The sequence below is a fragment of the Pelophylax lessonae genome, assembly GCF_965119305.1.
Source record: "Pelophylax lessonae genome assembly, chromosome: 1".
Taxonomy (NCBI): domain Eukaryota; kingdom Metazoa; phylum Chordata; class Amphibia; order Anura; family Ranidae; genus Pelophylax; species Pelophylax lessonae.
In genome coordinates this window covers 160,436,829-160,455,973 of record NC_138768.1, presented here as the reverse complement: position 1 = coordinate 160,455,973, position 19,145 = coordinate 160,436,829, and the positions used below count along the sequence as shown (strand labels likewise).

General features: G+C 40.7%; 1 protein-coding gene across 1 annotated transcript in view; it reads left to right on the top strand.

The window, feature by feature from the left end:
* Positions 1-19,145, top strand: part of KIAA0825 — a 735,478-nt gene that overhangs the window by 153,455 nt on the left and 562,878 nt on the right. Inside the window, exons 6-8 of the mRNA XM_082247736.1 lie at positions 631-713; positions 6,782-7,006; positions 18,178-18,434. Of these exons, the coding sequence (XP_082103862.1) occupies positions 631-713; positions 6,782-7,006; positions 18,178-18,434 (565 nt within the window). The remainder of the gene's footprint in view (positions 1-630; positions 714-6,781; positions 7,007-18,177; positions 18,435-19,145) is intronic.

The window sequence follows — 19,145 nt, the reverse complement described above, 5'->3', positions numbered from 1 at the left end:
GGCTATGGGACAACTCTGTGAATGTTCTTGAGTGGCCCAGCCAGAGCCCAGATTTGAACGCAATTGAACATCTCTGGAGAGATCTGAAAATGGCTATGCACTTGACGTTCCCCATACAACCTAATGGCGCTTGAGTGGTCCTGCAAAAAAGATGGGAGAAACCGGCCAAAAATAGGTGTGCCAAGCTTGTAGCATCATACTCAAAAAACTTGAGGCTGTAATTGGTGCAAAAGGTACTTCAACAAAGTACTGAGCTAAGGCTGTGAATAATTATGTACATGTGATTTTATTTTTGTTTTTTTTTATTTTTAATAAATTTGCAAAGATTTCAAACAAATGTCTTTCACATTGTCATTATGGAGCATTTTTTGGAGAAAAATAATCAATTTAATAAATTTTCGAATAAGGCTGTAACATAAAAAAATGTGGAAAAAGTGAAGCGCTGTGAATACTTTCCAGATGCACTATCACTATATATATATATATATATATATATATATATATATATATATATATATATATATATATATATATATATATACTGTATATAATATGTTTATATATATATAATATATGTATATAGGACAACAAGCATTTATTCATCATGTTCGGACTGTGTCCTCTATATAGGGATTCTAAAGACGGATATTGGTGAAGATAAAATAAATGAAAGCTGCCAACTGGATAAGAGCTCCTTACTTATCAAGGAAATGGTATGTAACATATAATCTGGTTGGTATTATTAGCACATCAATATATTTATGTTACATTTATTTAATAATGTACAGTGTGACAGATGTCTAGTGACATTTTCAGGTTTTTACCTAATCTTCAGCAAGTGAGCAGAGTACAGTATATTGGCCAACATTACCATTAGCCATTAATTTATATTTAATACATTTTGTTTTCATTCCCAAAAAAAAAAAGCACAGCTTTCCCAATATACTATTGATGTGTTGCCAGAAATATCTTGGAGGTTTCAGATGCCTTACCTGAGTTTTCAGAAAGGGAACACATTTTATTTTAATACATTTTCTCATATGTAAAGCAAACTTGAAAGAGTATTTTGTTAACGTTGTTACTGGATTCGGAGCCTACTTTAAAGCGAACCTTTCAGTAATTCTGCAAGTCTGCATGAATATATGTGACAAGTCACAAAATACAGTGAACCATATCATTAAAATAAAAATAAAACATCTGTACCTTTTTATAATTTAAAAACAATCCTTTAGTTCCAGGCAAGTGACTAGGATTAGATTATGTCATCAGCCTGCTGCAGGTAGGAGAAAACTTTCCTCAGTCCCCTCTCAGCAGTTAGAAAACAGCATTAGAACTTTGTGGCTCATCATAAGGTGTAATACAAGGTGTAAAGGTATAATCAGGGGTTGACCCTTGTGAGACATTTCTGAATACAGCCAAGATTTCCATGACTGTGTCATCTCTGAGATGGCATCTCACAAGTAGATACTGACCCCTAGATTATGCCTGAACAATGATGGCTTCATCCTTCAGAAAGGAAAAACAGTTGAAGCTAGATCAGCGGGAGTACTGTGATCCCTAATAAGAGGTAATAAATGCTTGTAAGTGTTACATGTACACTTTACTTAGCATGCATGTTCTTAAAATAAAAAAAATCTGAAACTAGGTCTACTTAAGAGGCAGAGATACTCTAACCTCAGCAATGAAACTGTGTATGTGTGCATACAGTAAATGTGTGTACACATAACTGTGCAAAAGTTTTAGGCAGGTGTGAAAACATGCTGTAAATTTAGAATCCTTTCAGAATTTTAATAATTCAATGTTAATAGTTTATTTTTATCAATTCACAAAATGGAAAGTAAATAAGCAAGACAAATCTAGATCAAATAATATTTGGAGTGACCACCCTTTGCCTTCAAAACAGCATTAATTCTTCTAGATACACACTGTTTTTGAAGAAACTCTGCAGGTAGGTTGTTCCAGACATCTTGAAGAATTAACCACAGATCTTCTGTGGATGGAAGCTTCCTCAAATCCTTCTGTCTCCTCATGTAATCCCAGCCAGACTTGATGATGTTGACATCAGGGCACTGTGGGGGCCAAACCATCACTTTCAGGCAGTGCTGTATCTTGGCCTAGGCCAACAAGGCCCAGGCCTAGGGCAGCACTTTGCAGGGGGGCAGCAAAAAAGCTGCAACCCGCACGAAAAAAAATAGCCTCCTCCCAGCTCCCACACGAAAAGGGTCCCCGCCGGCTTATAAGATATTTGGATATACTTGTACTTGGATATACTTGTGTTTGCTGCCACTGATTATTTCACTTATTTGTATAATGACTATGGACGTCCTATTCATTATACAAATAAGTGAAATAATCCTATGATTACAAATCAGTGGCAGCAAACACAAATCCAAATATCCCAAAAGAAAGGAGTAATCCTTACTAATCCAGTGACATAAGGCTGTACTAATGGGCGCCGATAAGGCTGCACTGATGAGGTGACACTGATAAGCTGCACTAATAAGGCAGCACTGATAAGCTGCACTGATGGGCACTGATATGCTGCACTGATGGGCAACTGATATGCTGCACTGATGGGCAACCAATGTGCTGCACTGATGGGCAACTGATGTGCTGCACTGATTGGCACGAGGTGGCACTGATGGGCAACTGATATGCTGCACTGATGGGCACGAGGCCGCACTTATATGCTGTCCTGATGGGCACTAATATTTTGCATTGATGGCCACTGATGGAAACTAATGAGGCTGCACTGATGGGCACTGATGAGGCTGAACTTATGGGAACTGATGAGGCTGAACTTATGGGAACTGATGAGGCTGTATTGAAGGGCACTGATAGACTGTCGTTATGGTCTGTGGTTTACAGATGACAGGGCGGGTAACAGGAAGGGGTGTGGCCTTTACAGGAAGGGGTGTGTCATATGTAAATTAGGGGGTGCCCAAGCATAGTTAGGCCTAGGGCAGCACAAAACCTAAATACACCACTGCTTTCAGGACTCCTTGTTTTTCTTTACACTGAAGATAGTTTCTAAATGCATTGGCTGCATGTTTGGAGTTGTTGTCCTGCTGCAGAATACATTTGGGGCCAATCACACACCTACCTGATGGTATGGCATGATGGATATCTGCTTGTATTTCATAGCATAGAGGACACCAATGATCCTAATCACATCTTCAACTCCAACTGCAGCTCAAAACTTGCAAGGAACCTCCACCATGCTTCACTGTTTCCTGCAGACACTCATTATTATACTGCTTGCCATCTCTTCTCGAACTGCCTCCTGCTACAGCCAGATATTTCAAATTTTGACTCATCAGTCCGGAGCACCTACTGCCATTTTCTGCACCCCAGTTCCTATGTTTTTGTTCACAGTTGAGTTGCTTAGCCTTTTTTCCATGTCGGAGGTATTTTTGGCCTATCCTTAACCACTTTACCACCGGAGGATTTTGCTGTCTTAAGTCCAGGCCACTTTTTGCGATTCGGCGCTGTGCCGTACCCAAACAAAATGTACGTCCTTTTTTCCCACAAACAGAGCTTTCTTTTGGTGGTATTTGATCACCTGTGCGATTTTTACTTTTTGCGATATAAACAAAAAAACAGCGTTTATTTTGAAAAAATAACAATATTTTTAACATTTTTGTATATGAAATTCCCCCCAAAAAAATTTAAAAATCAAAATTTTTTTAAATTTTTGGCCAATTTGTTTTCTGCTACCTATGTTTGGTAAAAAAAAATCACAATAAGCCTATTTTGATTGGTTTGCGCAAAAGTTATTGTGTTTACTAACTAAGGGAAAGATTTTTGTCATTTTTGGTGTTTTTTTTTAACGAGTAATGGCGGATATCTGCGATTTTTTTTGCGGGACTGCAACATTGCGGCGGACAGATCGGACCCTTGACTGACATTTTTGACACTTTTGGGGGTACCAGTGACATTACTCCAGTAATCAGTGCTATATATATGCACTGTTACTGTAAAAATGACACTGGCAGGGAAGGGGGTTAATTTTATTGGAGAGGGAGGGGTTAATGTATGCCTGGTGCTTACTGACATGTGTGGGGGGAGGTGACTGAGTGAGTCAGGGACAGATCGCATGTTCAGCTATGCAATCTGTCACTCCCTGTCACTTAAGAGATCCGCCCGCTCTGTTTACACAGGCGGGCGGATCTCCAAACTAGATTCCCCGACGATCGTGGAAGAGCAGCGGCGATCGCCGCCGCTCCTCCCCTGGCCCGACTCCCGCTGTGACTGAAAACAGCGGGAGCGCGCAACCGGCGGCGCGGGAGCACGCCTCCGGTGGCGCGCGAGCGCCGCCTACAGGGGGAGGAGTCCAGCGACGTAGTACTACGTTGCTGGACAATAACGAACCACTTTGCCGCAGTACGCTCAATGTGAGCGGTCAGCAAGTGGTTAAAGACCACTTCTGGCCAGACTTCTTCGGACAGTAGATGATTGTACCTTGGTCCCACTGGTTTTTGCCAGTTCTGTGCTTATGGCACTGCTTGACATCTTCCGATGTCGAAGGGAAGTAAGCATGATGTGTCTTTCATCTGCTAGGTTTCCTTGGCTGACCAATGTGTCTATGTTCCGCAACGTTACCCCTTTATTTTTGCTTGTTCAAAATAACTTGGACAGCACATCTTGAAATCCGTGTCTGCTTTGAAATTTTTGCCCGGGAGAGACCTTGCTGATGCCGTATAACTGCCTTGTGTCTTGTTCCTGTACTCAGTCTTGTTATGGTGTATGACCTGTGACATGAAACTGTCTGCCATAACATCACCTTAAAGCGGAGTTCCACCCAGTACACATTTTTTTTTAAAAAAATACCCCCGAGACAGTCAGGGCTACTACATTCCACAATGGCTAGCCTCTGATCTGTCCCGGGTTGCACTTACCTTTTAGGAGAAATACTTACCTTGAAAAAGTATTCTCCAGCGCTGCCATTTCAGGTGTGGGCAGCTTGAAGCCAGCGCGATCCTCTTCGGCGTCCTCTTCCTTCTTCTTCGGTCCCACGATGCACTGCACCGGCCCGACGTCACTTCCGGTGCGCGCGCGTCATCCCTCCACAGCTTCTGGGCATGCCCAGAAGCTGTTTAGAAGGGAATGACGCGCGCGCGCCGGAACTGACGTCGGGGCCGGTGCAGGTGCAATGATTCCTGGGAGCGATGACGTTCAGCTCCCAGGAATCATTGCAAAAGCCAGAAAGTGACGAATCGCCGCGGCCGCCGAGGGGAGGAAGAAGGAAGTAAGGTAAGTATATTTTCTCTACAAGGTAAGTAAAAAAAAAAAAAAATTCCGATTATCCATTTGTTTTTCAGGTGACCCGGAGCGAGAAGATGGAGGTAAGTATAAAATGAGGGTGGAACTCCACTTTAATAGCAGTTTGGTTGTTCCTCACCCAGTTTTAAGCCTCCTACACAGCGGTTTCTGTTTCAGGTAGTGATTGTATTTCCACCTACATATGAAATTCATGATTATTCGCACCTGCCTGGTATAATTGGTTAATCATACACCTGACTCTCATCCTTTAAAATTCCTGACTTTGTGCAAGTGTACAAAGTGTGCAAGAATTGGTGCTGGTTTAAAGCTAAAGTGTAGACAAATCAAATATTGATTTGATTTAGGTTTTTCTTCTGTTTAATTTCTGTGCATTTTGTAAACTGAAAAAAACGAATAAAAATAACTTTTGCACAGCCCTGTATATAAATATACACTATATTACCCAAAGTATTGGTACGCTTGCATTTACAAGCACATGAACTTTAATGCTAGTCTTAGTCTGTTAGGTTCAATATTGAGTTGGCACACCCTTTGCAGCTATAACAGCTTTAACTCTTCTGGGAAGGCTGTCCACAAGGTTTAAGAGTGTATCTATGGGAATATTTGACCATTCTTCCAGAAGCGCATTTGTGAGGTCAGGCACTGATGTTGGATGAGAAGGCCTGGCTCAATCTCTGCACTAATTTATCCCAAAGGTGTTCTATTGGGTTGAGATCATGACTCTGTGCAGGCCAGTCAATTTCCTCCACCCCAAACTCGCTCATCCATGTCTTTATGGACCTTGCTTTGTCACTGGTTCAAATCATTTGGTGGAGGGGGGATTGAGATGTGGGTTTTTTTTTTTTCAGGGGCTGGGCTTGGCCCCTTAGTTCCAATGAAGGGAACTCTTAAGGCATCAGCATGCAAGACATTTTGGACAATTTCATGCTCCCAACTTTGTGGAAACAGTTTGGGGATGGCGCCTTCCTGTTCCAACATGACTGCGCACCAGTGCACAAAGCAAGGTCCATAAAGACATGGATGAGCGAGTTTTGGGTGGAGAAACTTGACTGGCCTGCACAGGGTCCTGACCGCTACCTGATAGAACACCTTTTGGGATGATTTAGAGTGGAGACTGCAAGCCAGGCCTTCTCATCCACATCTGTGCCTGACCTCACATGTTATAATTGTGGAAACAGTCCTCAAAATTAGTAATTATATTTTAAAATGTTTTTCCACTGTGAATGTATGACAGAATGTAGGCATGGCTTACAATTTTTTGAGCATGTTCAATAAAATAGGTAATTATTGCTGTATGTAACTGTCATTAATTTATAACATCATTTGTTCTGTTGTCCATTGCACAGCATTGCATAGCATATGGAAAACATAAAAAAAAATTCTTCTCACCATTTATGTATAAATAACTAATACTATTTAACGTATAAATAAGTCAGCTGACAAAGGTTCTTTGTAGCAGTGAAGGGTATATGATCATGGTATGTATTTTACTTTATAGCCTACCATAAAATTTGGCTGGAGGAAAAACCTGAAAGATATGTCACTCACCTTGGTTCATGATTTACCCTTTGTGCTTGAAGAGGTGACAGCTAGAGTCCTGCAGAGTGATGGAGAAGAGCTCTCTGCCAATGCTGGATGTAACATGAGCCTTGTTACTATCCCCAAGTCATATGAACACTATGGAACCATTGCAGAACAACTGAGACCTGTGAAAGTTGCCAAGGCAAGTGCCAAACTGTAGGATTGTTAAAGGGTAACTCCACTTTAATGAAAAGAAATGTAGAAAACAAAAGAAAAAAATAATTTAGCATATACAGTTGCTACACAAGCCATATTGTAATTGAATGTTAAAAAATAGTTTACCTTTCATTTTCAATCAGTAGCGCTGTAATTTTCTGCAATAATGTAACGCAGTAGCCTTCTGTACGCAGTTCATGTACAGAAATTCCCCAGAAATGTAATTTCCTGCTCGTGTGATTGGCTCACTGATTTCCCCCAGAATTCTGCAAAAGATACAGATCTTGGCTTCCTCTGCAACAAAAAATGTACTTTTGATGGGATACTCCCAAAGGGTTAATCATTTCTAAAAAGATAGAGACCCTGCAACTCTCCTCATTAGAAAACTGCAAGTACATCAGCTGAATAAAAATGAAAAGGTCATTCCTATTCAGATTCACTCAGCATATTGACATCATTGAAGAACTATTTCTTCAATGCAGAAACAGGTAGGACTCTGCAATAAAGTGTGTTAATATTCTTGCAAAATACATTGATCACCCAGAAGGGGTTGTTTTTGTCTCAGCAAAAGTGGAGTTACTCTGTAAAGTGTATGATTTATTACAGTATGTGTTTTGTGATTTTATGGCCCCTTACACATGGAGCAGGCTTCGTTGCAGTCCGCCTGCTCAGAAAGAATTCTGTCCGCTGAGCAAGTGGATGGTTGGTCAATGTCTGCTCCACTTATGCAGAGTGGACACAGACACAACCCACTCTCCTCTATGGGTGGTCGGATATCAACAGACCACCTCTCTGTTTACACCCGACTGTCATCCGAACCGCCAGACGAATAGGGAACGGATCCCCATCTGTCTGTTTTTAGATCAGATGTCGGCAGGTGTCAACAGACACATGTCCATTGACACTTGCCACTCCATAAAGGAGGCTGTAGGGTCCGCCTGAAAAACTGGCAGGCGGACCCAATCAGTCCATCCATATGAAAGGGCCCTTAAAGGAGACTGTATTCAAATGTTTATTTCTTTATAGAAACAGCCATGGTTTCCTTATTAAGATTATATAAGTGATGACCTATTACAGTTTATTGTAGAAAGGGTTCTTATTCTGCACAGGTCTATAGTTACTTGAAGTGAGGGAAGACAACTGGACATTTTCTTGGTTTAGTTTATACTGAATAGCAGGGTAGTCTAATTAATATTCCTTTGGTTTATATCTTAGCAAATACGGTAAAGTAACATTTGCATTATGATGAATATTCACATTTTTTTTATTTGGATGGTAGGACTTCTTTTTAAAGAATCTAAGAAAAGCTGACCTTGTGGCAGTGAGCAACTGTATTTATTTTAAGTATCTATTCCACTACCGTGTTTCCCCGAAAGTAAGCCCTACCCCTAAAATAAGCCCTATCTCGATTATTGGGGCGGGCTGCAATATAAGCCCTACCCCGAAAATAAGCCCTAGTTTAGTGTATGAAAAATCCTAGGATGCACTTTATTAGCGTTTTAAATAATGTCCAGTGTGTTTTTGTAATATAATACTGTGAAATACCTTCCTTACATGGCCGCTCTGCTCTCAGCTGATTCCCTGCTGTCTTTCTCCTCTCATACCGTAGCTGTCAGAGGGGGATCTCATCCCCTCCCCTCTACAGTGTACACAGAAGCGCCGAATGTTCGATTAGAATTGTGGGAAATACCTTCGGTACATCGGCACTTCCGTAACCCCCCAGCTGTCGGCCAGGGAAAAGAGCAGCAGAAAGACAGCAGAGAGGCAGATCAGCTAAACCTATTCTAATCTAATCTACCGGGCTCTTCTGTGTACACTGCAGAGGGGAGGGGCTGAGATCCCCCTCTGACAGCTACTGTATGAGAGGAGAAAGACAGGAGAGAGCAGGAGATTAGCTGAGCACAGAGCAGCGATGTACCGTAATGAAGGTATTTCACACAATTGTATTACAAAAACACTCACTGGACAGTATATAAAACACTAATAAAGTGCATCCTAGGATTTTATATACACTAAACTAGGTTTACACGGGATTTCTGGCAGGCAGGGAGGGACAGAACATTATAAGACCTACCCCGAAAATAAGCCCTACTGTGTGTTTGGTGCCAAAATTAATATTAGACCCGGGCTTATTTTCGGGGAGACGGTATCTATTGTGTAAATTATTTCTTTGGTTGTGTTGGTTGGTTATTGGTAACTCCTGCTCTGGTCACAGTATGTAAAACAAAAAAAAAATTGTTAAAAAAAAATATATATATATATATATATATATATTTTTTTTAAATTTCTTTACAATTGTGATAAAAAAAATTATCTGCAAATAACTCATCGTGCTATTTACTAAATATATTGGCCTGCCTACTCTCCCAAATTAATAATTTAGGAGGCATTTGTAATGTCCTGGCATTTTAGGGCCTCAAGAAATGAGACAGGCAGTCAGCACATCAGGAGTGATCAATTTTCAAATATTTATACCATTGTTTGTGGACTCTATAACTTTCACACAGACTAAATAATGTACACTGATTGGGTTATTTTTACCAAAGCAATGTAGCAGAATACATTTTGTCCTAAATTTAAGCAGAAATAAAGTGAGTCTAACATTTTTACTTACTGGAAAAGTAAAGGTCTTCTTTACAGACAGCTTTGTTAGTAGCATTTATTACTTCCTGCTGCTAGAGTCCCTTGAAGTTCTATATACATTTTGACCTACATGAATCTAATACACGCTGTGCAGGCTTCCCCTGCTCAGACTTGACAGCACTAAGTTAGTGATGGCTGCTTAGACTCCGTACACTACAGTGTGGAAAGACAGAGTGAGTCATATGTCCCCATGCACTTAGCAGTACCAGGGGTGGATCAGGAGGAGCAAGTAAAAGGTAGGTGAGATTCAATTTACACCTGTTACTTTCAGCTGTATAGGCACAGTTCTGGTTCACTATGCTAGGTTCACTATGTAACTTTAGTGGCATAGTGCATATTCTGTCCCATTTATATGTACTTTATTTTATAGGTATTGTTTCTGTGTTGTTATGAACTGTGTCAGTTTATTATTGTTAAGTAGTATGCTGACATCTAGTGTCAGTTTTGGGCAACAGCATTTTGTTTACTATGTGATTTTGTTTTTTGCCTGTCTCCTCCTCCTGTCTAGTGCTATTAAGTTCAGTCCTAGCTAGACCTTCCCATTTCTTCTATGTTCCTTAGTCAATGTTAGTACTAAAGTTAGCTGAAGTAAAATTGTGTTGGACTCAACTTCTGTGTCTTATTGAAGAGTTAAGCTGACTGTGGATGGTGCCAGGTCAGCAGGAGACCATAATGTTCAGACAGACTCGGTCTAAGGAGATATGTCAATGCATAAAGCAGCATTTGAAACAAAACAATAAGAAGACAGATTTCTAAAGCTATTATGGCCTCTGCCGCATCTGTTGTGAAGTTTTACCTGTGTCTCATAAGCACCTGTTTACACTCTGTGTGAGCACATGTTGCATTTCAGATGCTGAGATCTGCTTAGAAGCAGCTGAGGATCACTTTTTTAGTCTGCTACAACATTTACATAAGATTGATCTCACTAATTTGAAGTATATCTTTCTACAGTTTGGAAAGCTGTGGATGCTTAGGAGTTGCCTATGTAGTGAATTTGCTTGAGGAATTAACATGCAGATATACAGTACCTGCACTGTTCATAAATGCAATGTGTCTGAACAAGAATATGCAAGTGTAATAGTTAGACAGTGACAGCCTATTCTCCAAGGTGAAACTGATTTGCAACTGATAGAGATATCAGCTAGACCCAAATGCACAGTTAAGCTTTTCTTAAAGCTTAAAGAGAATTATAAAACAAACAGGACAGGAGTGTCTGATAATCTATCCGATCTGTGGAATAGTACTATGCAATGCATAACTGCTGTTAATAAAACTTGTAATGATGCAAAGCAACAGTGCACTCACAAAGCTAAAAAGAGCTTATGAAAGCTGTAAAAGAATCTGAAAAATACAGTTTTCTATCAACTATTAATACAGAAGAGTCTCTGCAAAGAGTTGACTGGCTTTACTGCCCTTAGCAAAAAAAAAAGCACATCACCTTTTTGTAGGCTAAGTTATTAATAGGTGACAAGGTCAGATGACGGGTATCAAAATTGCATGAAATAGTGTCTTGCCACCCTACCTCTTTAAAGAACTCTAAGGTGTCTGATGGATCACTATGATCCCACTCACAGCAAACAGCGCTAAGATCCTGCTCACTGAGTAGTCAACTCATAACAGCCCATGCTCAACCAGAAGTAACAAAGGCAGAAGAATATTGCATTGAGAAGGAAGTCCCTTTTAAGACTGAAGCTGCAAGAAAACTGGTGTGTTTGCAGGCACAAGCCCAAGCAGAAACCACACAAGCCTAATCAGAGATCACTCATAAAAAAGCCCAAACAGAAGCCGCTCAAGCACAAGCAGCTGAAGCACAAGCTCAGGCTCTGGCCTCTAATGTACAGTCCTCAATCAGAGGCTGAAGCAGAAGTAAAGGCTGTCCAGGCTTAGGCAGAAGGACAATTAAATGTCCTTCTCAAAAAAAGAAAGGAAACCACAGCCATTGCCATGCCCTGGACATTTTGAACCCTGTACACCAACACACCGTTCATTTGGCAGCAGGAGAAGCTATGGCAATCAACCATAGAGGTCATTCTCTAAACAAATGGACACTTATCTACCTTTCAAGTTACTACCATCCTATGCATCAAGTCATGTGCCACGGCACGCAGACTATCCTGAATTAAGCTCACCAAATCACCCCAAAACCTCCTGAAGTTGGTTACCTTGCTTTTGAGACTCACACCTCAAGACCATTCGATTTTAAACCTTCACAGCTACTGAATCCATCTGCTACTCTGTTTCCCCCCTTCAACACATAAACACCAGGTAGTACAGTATTTGCCCCCTTCTGATTTTTTTGCATATTTGTCACGGTAAAATGATTCAGATCATCAAACAAATTCTAATATTACAAAAAGATAACCCAAATAAATAAGATGCAGTTTTTAAAATATTTAATTTATTAAGGGAAAAAGGCTGTTCAAACCTGCCTGGCCTTGTGTGTCCAAAAGTAGTTGCCCCCTAAACCCACTGCTGGATAACCCGAGTGCTCTTGAGCTTGAGGTCATGAACTGATGGCTGGACATTCTACTTCAGGATTTTCTGGTAGAGTGCAGAATTCTTGGTTACATCAATTATGGCAACTCGTCAAGGTCCTGGCTGTTGGTAAAATGTTCTTTTTATGAAATGCTGTGTTAGGTTTACGCCTGATGTAACAGGAAGCACACCTTCCAAAAAGTTAAACTTTTGTCTCATCAGTCTACAGAATATTTGCCCAATAGTCTTGGGGATCAAGAAGTTTTGGTTGTTGGCAAATGTGAGACAAACCTTTGTGTTCTTTTCCAGCAGTTGTTTTTTGCCTTGGAACTTTCCCGTGGATGCCATTTTTTCCCAGTCTCTTTCTTATTGTTGAATGGCTAACACTGACCATAACTGAGGCAAGTGAGGCATGCAGTTCTTTAAATGTTGTTGTGGGTTTTTTTATGACCTCCCGAATGCTTCATCGTTGTGCTTTTGGAGTCATTTTGATAGGCCGGCCACACCTGGGAAGGTTCACCACTGTTCCAAGTTTTCTCCATTTGTGGATAAAGGCTCTCACTAGGGTTCACTGGAGCACCAAAGCCTTAGAAATGGCTTTGTAACCCTTTTAAGACTGATACATGTTTTACGCATGTTTTTCTCATCTGTTCTTGAATTTCTTTAGATTGCGGCATTATGTGTTGCTTTTTGAGGCAGTAATCAGGCCTGGGTGTAGCAAGTAAAGTTTAACTCCACTTTCCAAAAAATGTATCACAGTTCATTCATGATTTAGCAAGGTTGGGGGCAGTTACTGTTTCACATAGGGCCAGGCAGGTTTGGACAGTTTTTTTTCCCTTAATAAATGAAATCATTATTTAAAAACTGCATTTCAGATTTACTTGGGCTATCTTTTTGTAAGATTACAATTTTACTAATGATCTGAATTATTTACGTGTGACAAATATGCAAAAAAGTAAAAAATGAGGAACGGGGCAAAAACGTTTTCATAGCACTGTAGATACCACCACCTCTAACAATGGTGAAGAAACATCTGTCGTGACAAAGGCTCAACTTGGACTGACATGTCTGACCTCGCTAGGTACATGAGCCGCAGAGAACTAATAAGCATTGGACACATGAAGTTCAGTGATTGCCAAGAGAACTATAGAAGCTGGAAATCCACCTTTAAGGTAGTAGTCCAAAACCTCAGCATACCACCTATGCAAGAACTTGATTTGTTTTGCAGATGGTTAGGTCCCACGTTGTTTGTTTTAAGAGACTTCAAACGTTTCAAATCCTCAAGTCAGACAAAGGTCTTAATCCCGTATGAGACAGATTAGAACAAATTTATGGGAACCCGAAACTTAACTTTTCAAGAGAATGCATAACTTTCCGAAAAGAAGACACACGTCTTCGCTCCTTAGACACTGCACACGGTGGTAACCCAGTTGTAAAAAAAATTACCATGTAATATTTAGAAAAAATGGGCAAATGCTGTTTATAGTTACAACCAGCATCAAGTTTCCTTCCCACCCTTTTCATTCTTTTCAAAGTTCATGAAAGACTTAGCCAGCACTAAGAGCAATCCAAGATTCTCAATGATTGACTTAAGCCTTCCTAGCCATCCAACTACAAGAAGAGTAAAGTAAAGTATAAAATGCAGCGCTATAAGTTAATCATATACAGGTAATGTTAAAACATAAGTCCACTTAAAAGATGATATTATGGAACAGTCCAATCCACCAAAAACACCTTGGTAAGTGAAAAAATCCGTCAGCTCGATATTGGAATAGTGAGAACCTCCATCACACATAAAGTACCAATTGGCCTCCTACCGAATGACGGTGACCACTGCTCTCACAATGGTCTCCAAACGCTTTATGCTTAAAGCAAGGTGGTCAACTCCAGAAAGTGCCAGTAGATACTCCCAAAGGATCCATGGATCACCTCCCGAGGATAGGATCAGTCGTACAGCGTCTCTCCCAAATATAAAAATATAAAGACGGGGAAAGACCATAGTGTAGTATGTTCCAGCTTAAAAAGTTTATTAAAATTAGATGCACTCACCAAATATATGTACATAGAAGACCTTCAAATGAAATTTCCAACAGGAACAGAACCGCTAAGCTGCAGTATGTTCGTTCCGGCTTGCGACGTCGACGCTGGTGACTCCGCCTACATGTTTCGCAGGCAACTGCGTCATCAGGGGGGGAGTGGGCAGCATTGTAGACGTCAATTATATACTAGTTGGACCCGGAAATGGAGAAGATCCTGGGACCCACCAGCCGGCGTCACACAGGAAGTAGGAAGAACCACCTGGACCGCACTGAGACGCCGGAAGGAGTTACTAAACCATAGGACCAGTGTGTAATGAACCGGGAATGCAACAACAATCTGGGATCAAAACAAATCCTCATCCCCAGGGGAAATACATCCATTCTGTGGGGAGAAAGATTAGCTACAATTTCCCAATATCCATAAACTGGGGGATCAAACATAACCCCACATTTGGGAAAATATGTGTAATATGTTAAAATAATAAATTAATAAAATCAGCAATATAGACCATCCAAGTCTCTATAAAAGCCAATATATATATAAACGGATATTAGTATTCAAACCCAAACGAAAGGGAAGAATAAATGAAAGGTCGAAGTCACAAGCCAGAGGAACCATAAAGTACATAAAACATGCTTAAATACAGGCTACATAAAATCTGTAAAACAGTAACTCTATAAATACAGGTTATATAAAATTCCAAAAAAGGTAAAGGTAAATAGTAACTGCACATAATATATAAAAGTGTCCAAAGTTAACTATTATTGATAAATTAATTCATATCAAGGTCTACATTCAAGCCAGATGGCCTAAGACACTTTAAGAGGTAAATCCATCTGGTCTCCAACTGGGAGATACCTTTGCCTAGGTGACCTCCCCGCCAGTTGGATTTGAAAAGATCAATGACCATAAATGAAGTCCCTGAAGGGTCCCTCCTATGATACTTGTCGTAGTGTTTTGACAAATTGTACTTCGGAAAACCCCTACGAATGTTTCCGATGTGCTCATTCATTCTCACCCTAAACTCCCTAATGGTATGCCCTACATAATGTAGCCCACAGGGGCAGGTGATTAAGTACACTACATTTTTTGTGCTACATGTTGCAAAACATTTAATGTCATAGGTTGAACCCGTCGCATTGCACAAAAATTGGGTGTACTTCCTCTGTTTCAAATGATTGATTGAGCAGACAGCACATCGTCTGCAGGGGTAAAAGCCATCCCTATCAAAAAAGAATTTCGGTCTGACGGGAGGCTCAATGATATTAGGGGCTACCCTCAACCTCAGTGGAGGGGCGCCCCTAAAAACAACTGGAGGCTGATTCGGAATGATAGGTCCCAAAATCCTATCCCCCTTCAAAATATCCCAATGTCTGGCCAAAATTCTTTTCACCAAATAATGGTGAGAGGAGAAGGATGTAAAAAAGGAAAAACGGGGTGAACATTTGGTCGTCTCCTCCTCCACCATATTGGCGGATGGGATTCCCCTGTCCGGGTATAAAATTAGATTCCTATCCATCTCCGCGATGGTTTGGATTGCGGAGTCAAGTTCATCCGATCCATAACCTCTGTCCTGAAAACGTCCTTTTAGAACCTGGGCCTCTTCAAGGAAGGCCCTGTAAAAGAGTACAGTTCCTCCTAAACTGACTCTTTGGGACCCCTTTCAACCAGGGTCTATGATGACAACTCTCCAGGCTGATAAACCCATTACGGTCCGTTTCTTTAAAGAACGTGGACGTAATTAGCCTATTATCCTGGACTCGAATCCTCAAGTCTAAGAAATGAATTTCCTACATACTGATATCATACTTTAGGGCTATACCACGATCATTATTGTTCAGAGTGGAGAAAAAGGACTCTAGAGAGTCCCTATCCCCACCCCAAATCAACAATATATCATCGATATAGCACCCCCAGAAGAGGAGTTCAGGGATGTTCTGTCCATAAATAACTTCACCCTCCCATCTGGCCATAAAGAGGTTAGCCATCGAGGGGCAAATTTTGCCCCCATGGCTACGCCTCTGGACGTAATGGGTACTGCCAAACCAGAAAATATTATGCCCCATCGCATAATCCATTAGGTTGAGGATAAACTCCTGTTGCCTCCTGGGGAGAGACGCATCTTCATGGAGGAAATGTTGTACCTTCTCCCGTCCATGACAATGGGAAATTATAGTGTAGAGAGAGTTCACATCCGCTGTTGCCAGCAGAAGGCCCCTACAAGAAGAGAAAAGATCAACACTAAATACAGAGACTGCATTGGACCAATGGAGTTACATTCACTACCAATAGCAACAGGGAGGAAAGTGGAAAACACCCAATCTCCTACTGTCTTATTCATGACAAACTACACCTTCTCAGAAAGCATTGTGCATTGAAAGGAAAGCTCTTTGAAACATGCAAGACGTTTCTCAGGAACGGTGACATTTGCTTCAGATGTTGCACATCCACAAAGCACTTTACCAGAGACTACAGTTAAGTGCTCAGAATGCAACAGTGACAGGCACATAGCCCCCTTACAGAGGCTACATTAAACAAGATTCTATATCCACAGAAGATCTTACATCCATGTAAAATCATGGTGGGGAGAGAAATGAGCATTCAACTCCAATGATTATATCTAAATATGGTGAGCTATGTCATGAAGGATTTTCAGAGAGAACCAGTGCTAACAAATGTCTGCTGAAAGTGTCCTTGGGGAAAACCAGAGAAAGCTGTCCAGATATGTTATTCTCAGTGACCAAAGCAATCGTTAATTTGCCACTTCAGAGTTTTTTGACATGCTCAACTTAAGGTGAAAAGTACTGTCCTACACACATATGCTGGCACTGTAGAAACTACAGGAAGAATTGCCAAACTGGCAAATTATTTATTTCAGACATAAGAGACTGAAGGAATTCATCATTGTACACTTAAGTGCAGTCAAATACCTAATGACAGAGATTAAATCCTGGAGAGATCCGGGAGATCCATTTACATATATGACTTTAACTCTACAAATTACTCTTGTAAGATAACGCCAACATTATGCTTCTACTGGGAAGAGACATTCCAAAGGTTCACAAGATACAAGAACTGTACACAGGTGATGTTCATAATCATCCTTATGGCCAAAGGACCAAAATAGGCTAGGTCGTTTATAAGTGCTTCTACCTCCAGACAGAAACCAAATTCATTCAGTGTGCATAAGGCTATTGTTCAGAGAATCCAAGACATTCACCTTCATCCCTCAAAACCTGTGTTATGGGAGCTCTAAAGGGATATGATCAGTCATATATGGTTTTTATCATTTATCTAATAGCTTTGAATGTAAACTGAAGATGGCCCAGTATGTTTTTGTTTTGTAAACGGTATATGTTGTTGTTATAAAAGCACACACACAAGCATCCTATACATGTATTAGGGAACAATTAGAGCCCGTTCACACTGGGGCGACCTGTCAGGCGACCTGGTCGCCTGACAGGTCGCCGTAGGTCGCCTTCCATAGAGAAGCTGCGGACCCGTTCTAATAGGAGCGACACAAGTCGCTCCGACTTAGAAAAAGGGTCCGGAGCTTCTCTGGGGCGACCAGGAGCGACCTGCATAGACTTCAATGATATGAAGTCCGTGGTCGCGGTGCGAGCAGCGCGCCGCGACTTCACAGGTCGCCCGGGAAGTAGCGTCGCCCCAGTGTGAACGGGGGCTTAGGTGTCCCTATTGGAACTGAGTTTGACAACAAAAAAAACGATTCATAATTAGAATATTGCTTGTGTGTACAGTAAGCAGAATAGTGGAGTACTAGGGGGCAGTGGATTTTCATACTATAGATCTCCATAACAAATAAACAGAAAGGTAAGGTGTGCATAAGATTAGTCAGGGACATAGCAACAGCTGATGAGGGTGGTAGTCAGCAGCATTTGAAGATGTGCTTTTTTCCTATTACTAATTTAATACTTCCTGATTATAATACAGGCAAAACAAAATTATTTTGATTAACCTGTCATACTTTTCTTTTATCAGTTCTGCTTTAACATCACAGAAGAATTTGACATGCTATTCCCACTAGTTTTGGCATGTAGAGGGGATTCATTACAAAATGTAAAGGTCTGCTTCATAGAAACCTTCAGCAAGTCAGTAATGTCAGTTCTGAGTAGACTGCAAGAATGGAGCATACAGGTTCCCGACAAAGCTCCGATAAAGACTGTACTTGTTTGCATGTCCTCAGCTCTTCATGTGCTTCATCATCTCACTCACTACAATGAGCGACTAAGTAAGAAGTAAGTCCGCCACTTTTGCGTTTGAAATTTTGCTTAGGTATGTAATCTGTGTATGCTGGTTGGGATGTTTGTGTAGACATTGTGAATCCTTGTGAGAGTTGGGAAAAGACACCTGACAATAAGGAAATATAGATCAGTAATTATAAAACAGGACAGACATATAGAGCTGTAAATGTTTAAAAGATTCCAGCAGGTTTTTAAAACATGAAAGATCCTTGCAAATTTACGTAATTCTGCCAGTGACTACTTTATGGTCAATAATGATTATAATCAGCTGTATAAACCACAAGACTGTCCTCCATATCTGTCAAGATTTATAATAAGATTGGAGAGCAAGTTTAGATGCAGGGAATTAGGGAGTAGACTCAATTACTTTAGGGGCCTGTATTGGCAGAATTGGGTTTGTGTCGATAGCATCAATTTGAGACCCTTTTAAGTTCAACACTTTAAATTAAAACATTATTACATTTGGCGCATATGAGAATTTGGACTTTTTGGGTGCCACCTCAATGAGAATCATATAAAATACATCAGCTGGCTCTTCTTGAAGCTGAATTATGAGATTGTAATATTAAATTTACACTGATTGTTACTATATTTCTTTCCAGACTTCTCTTCCACATTTCCTGAAAAAACTGTAGATATATACAGTGCAGTATACTGTGTACCCTTTGAATCTGGCCTCTACCCCATCATGCGTAACCCAATTAC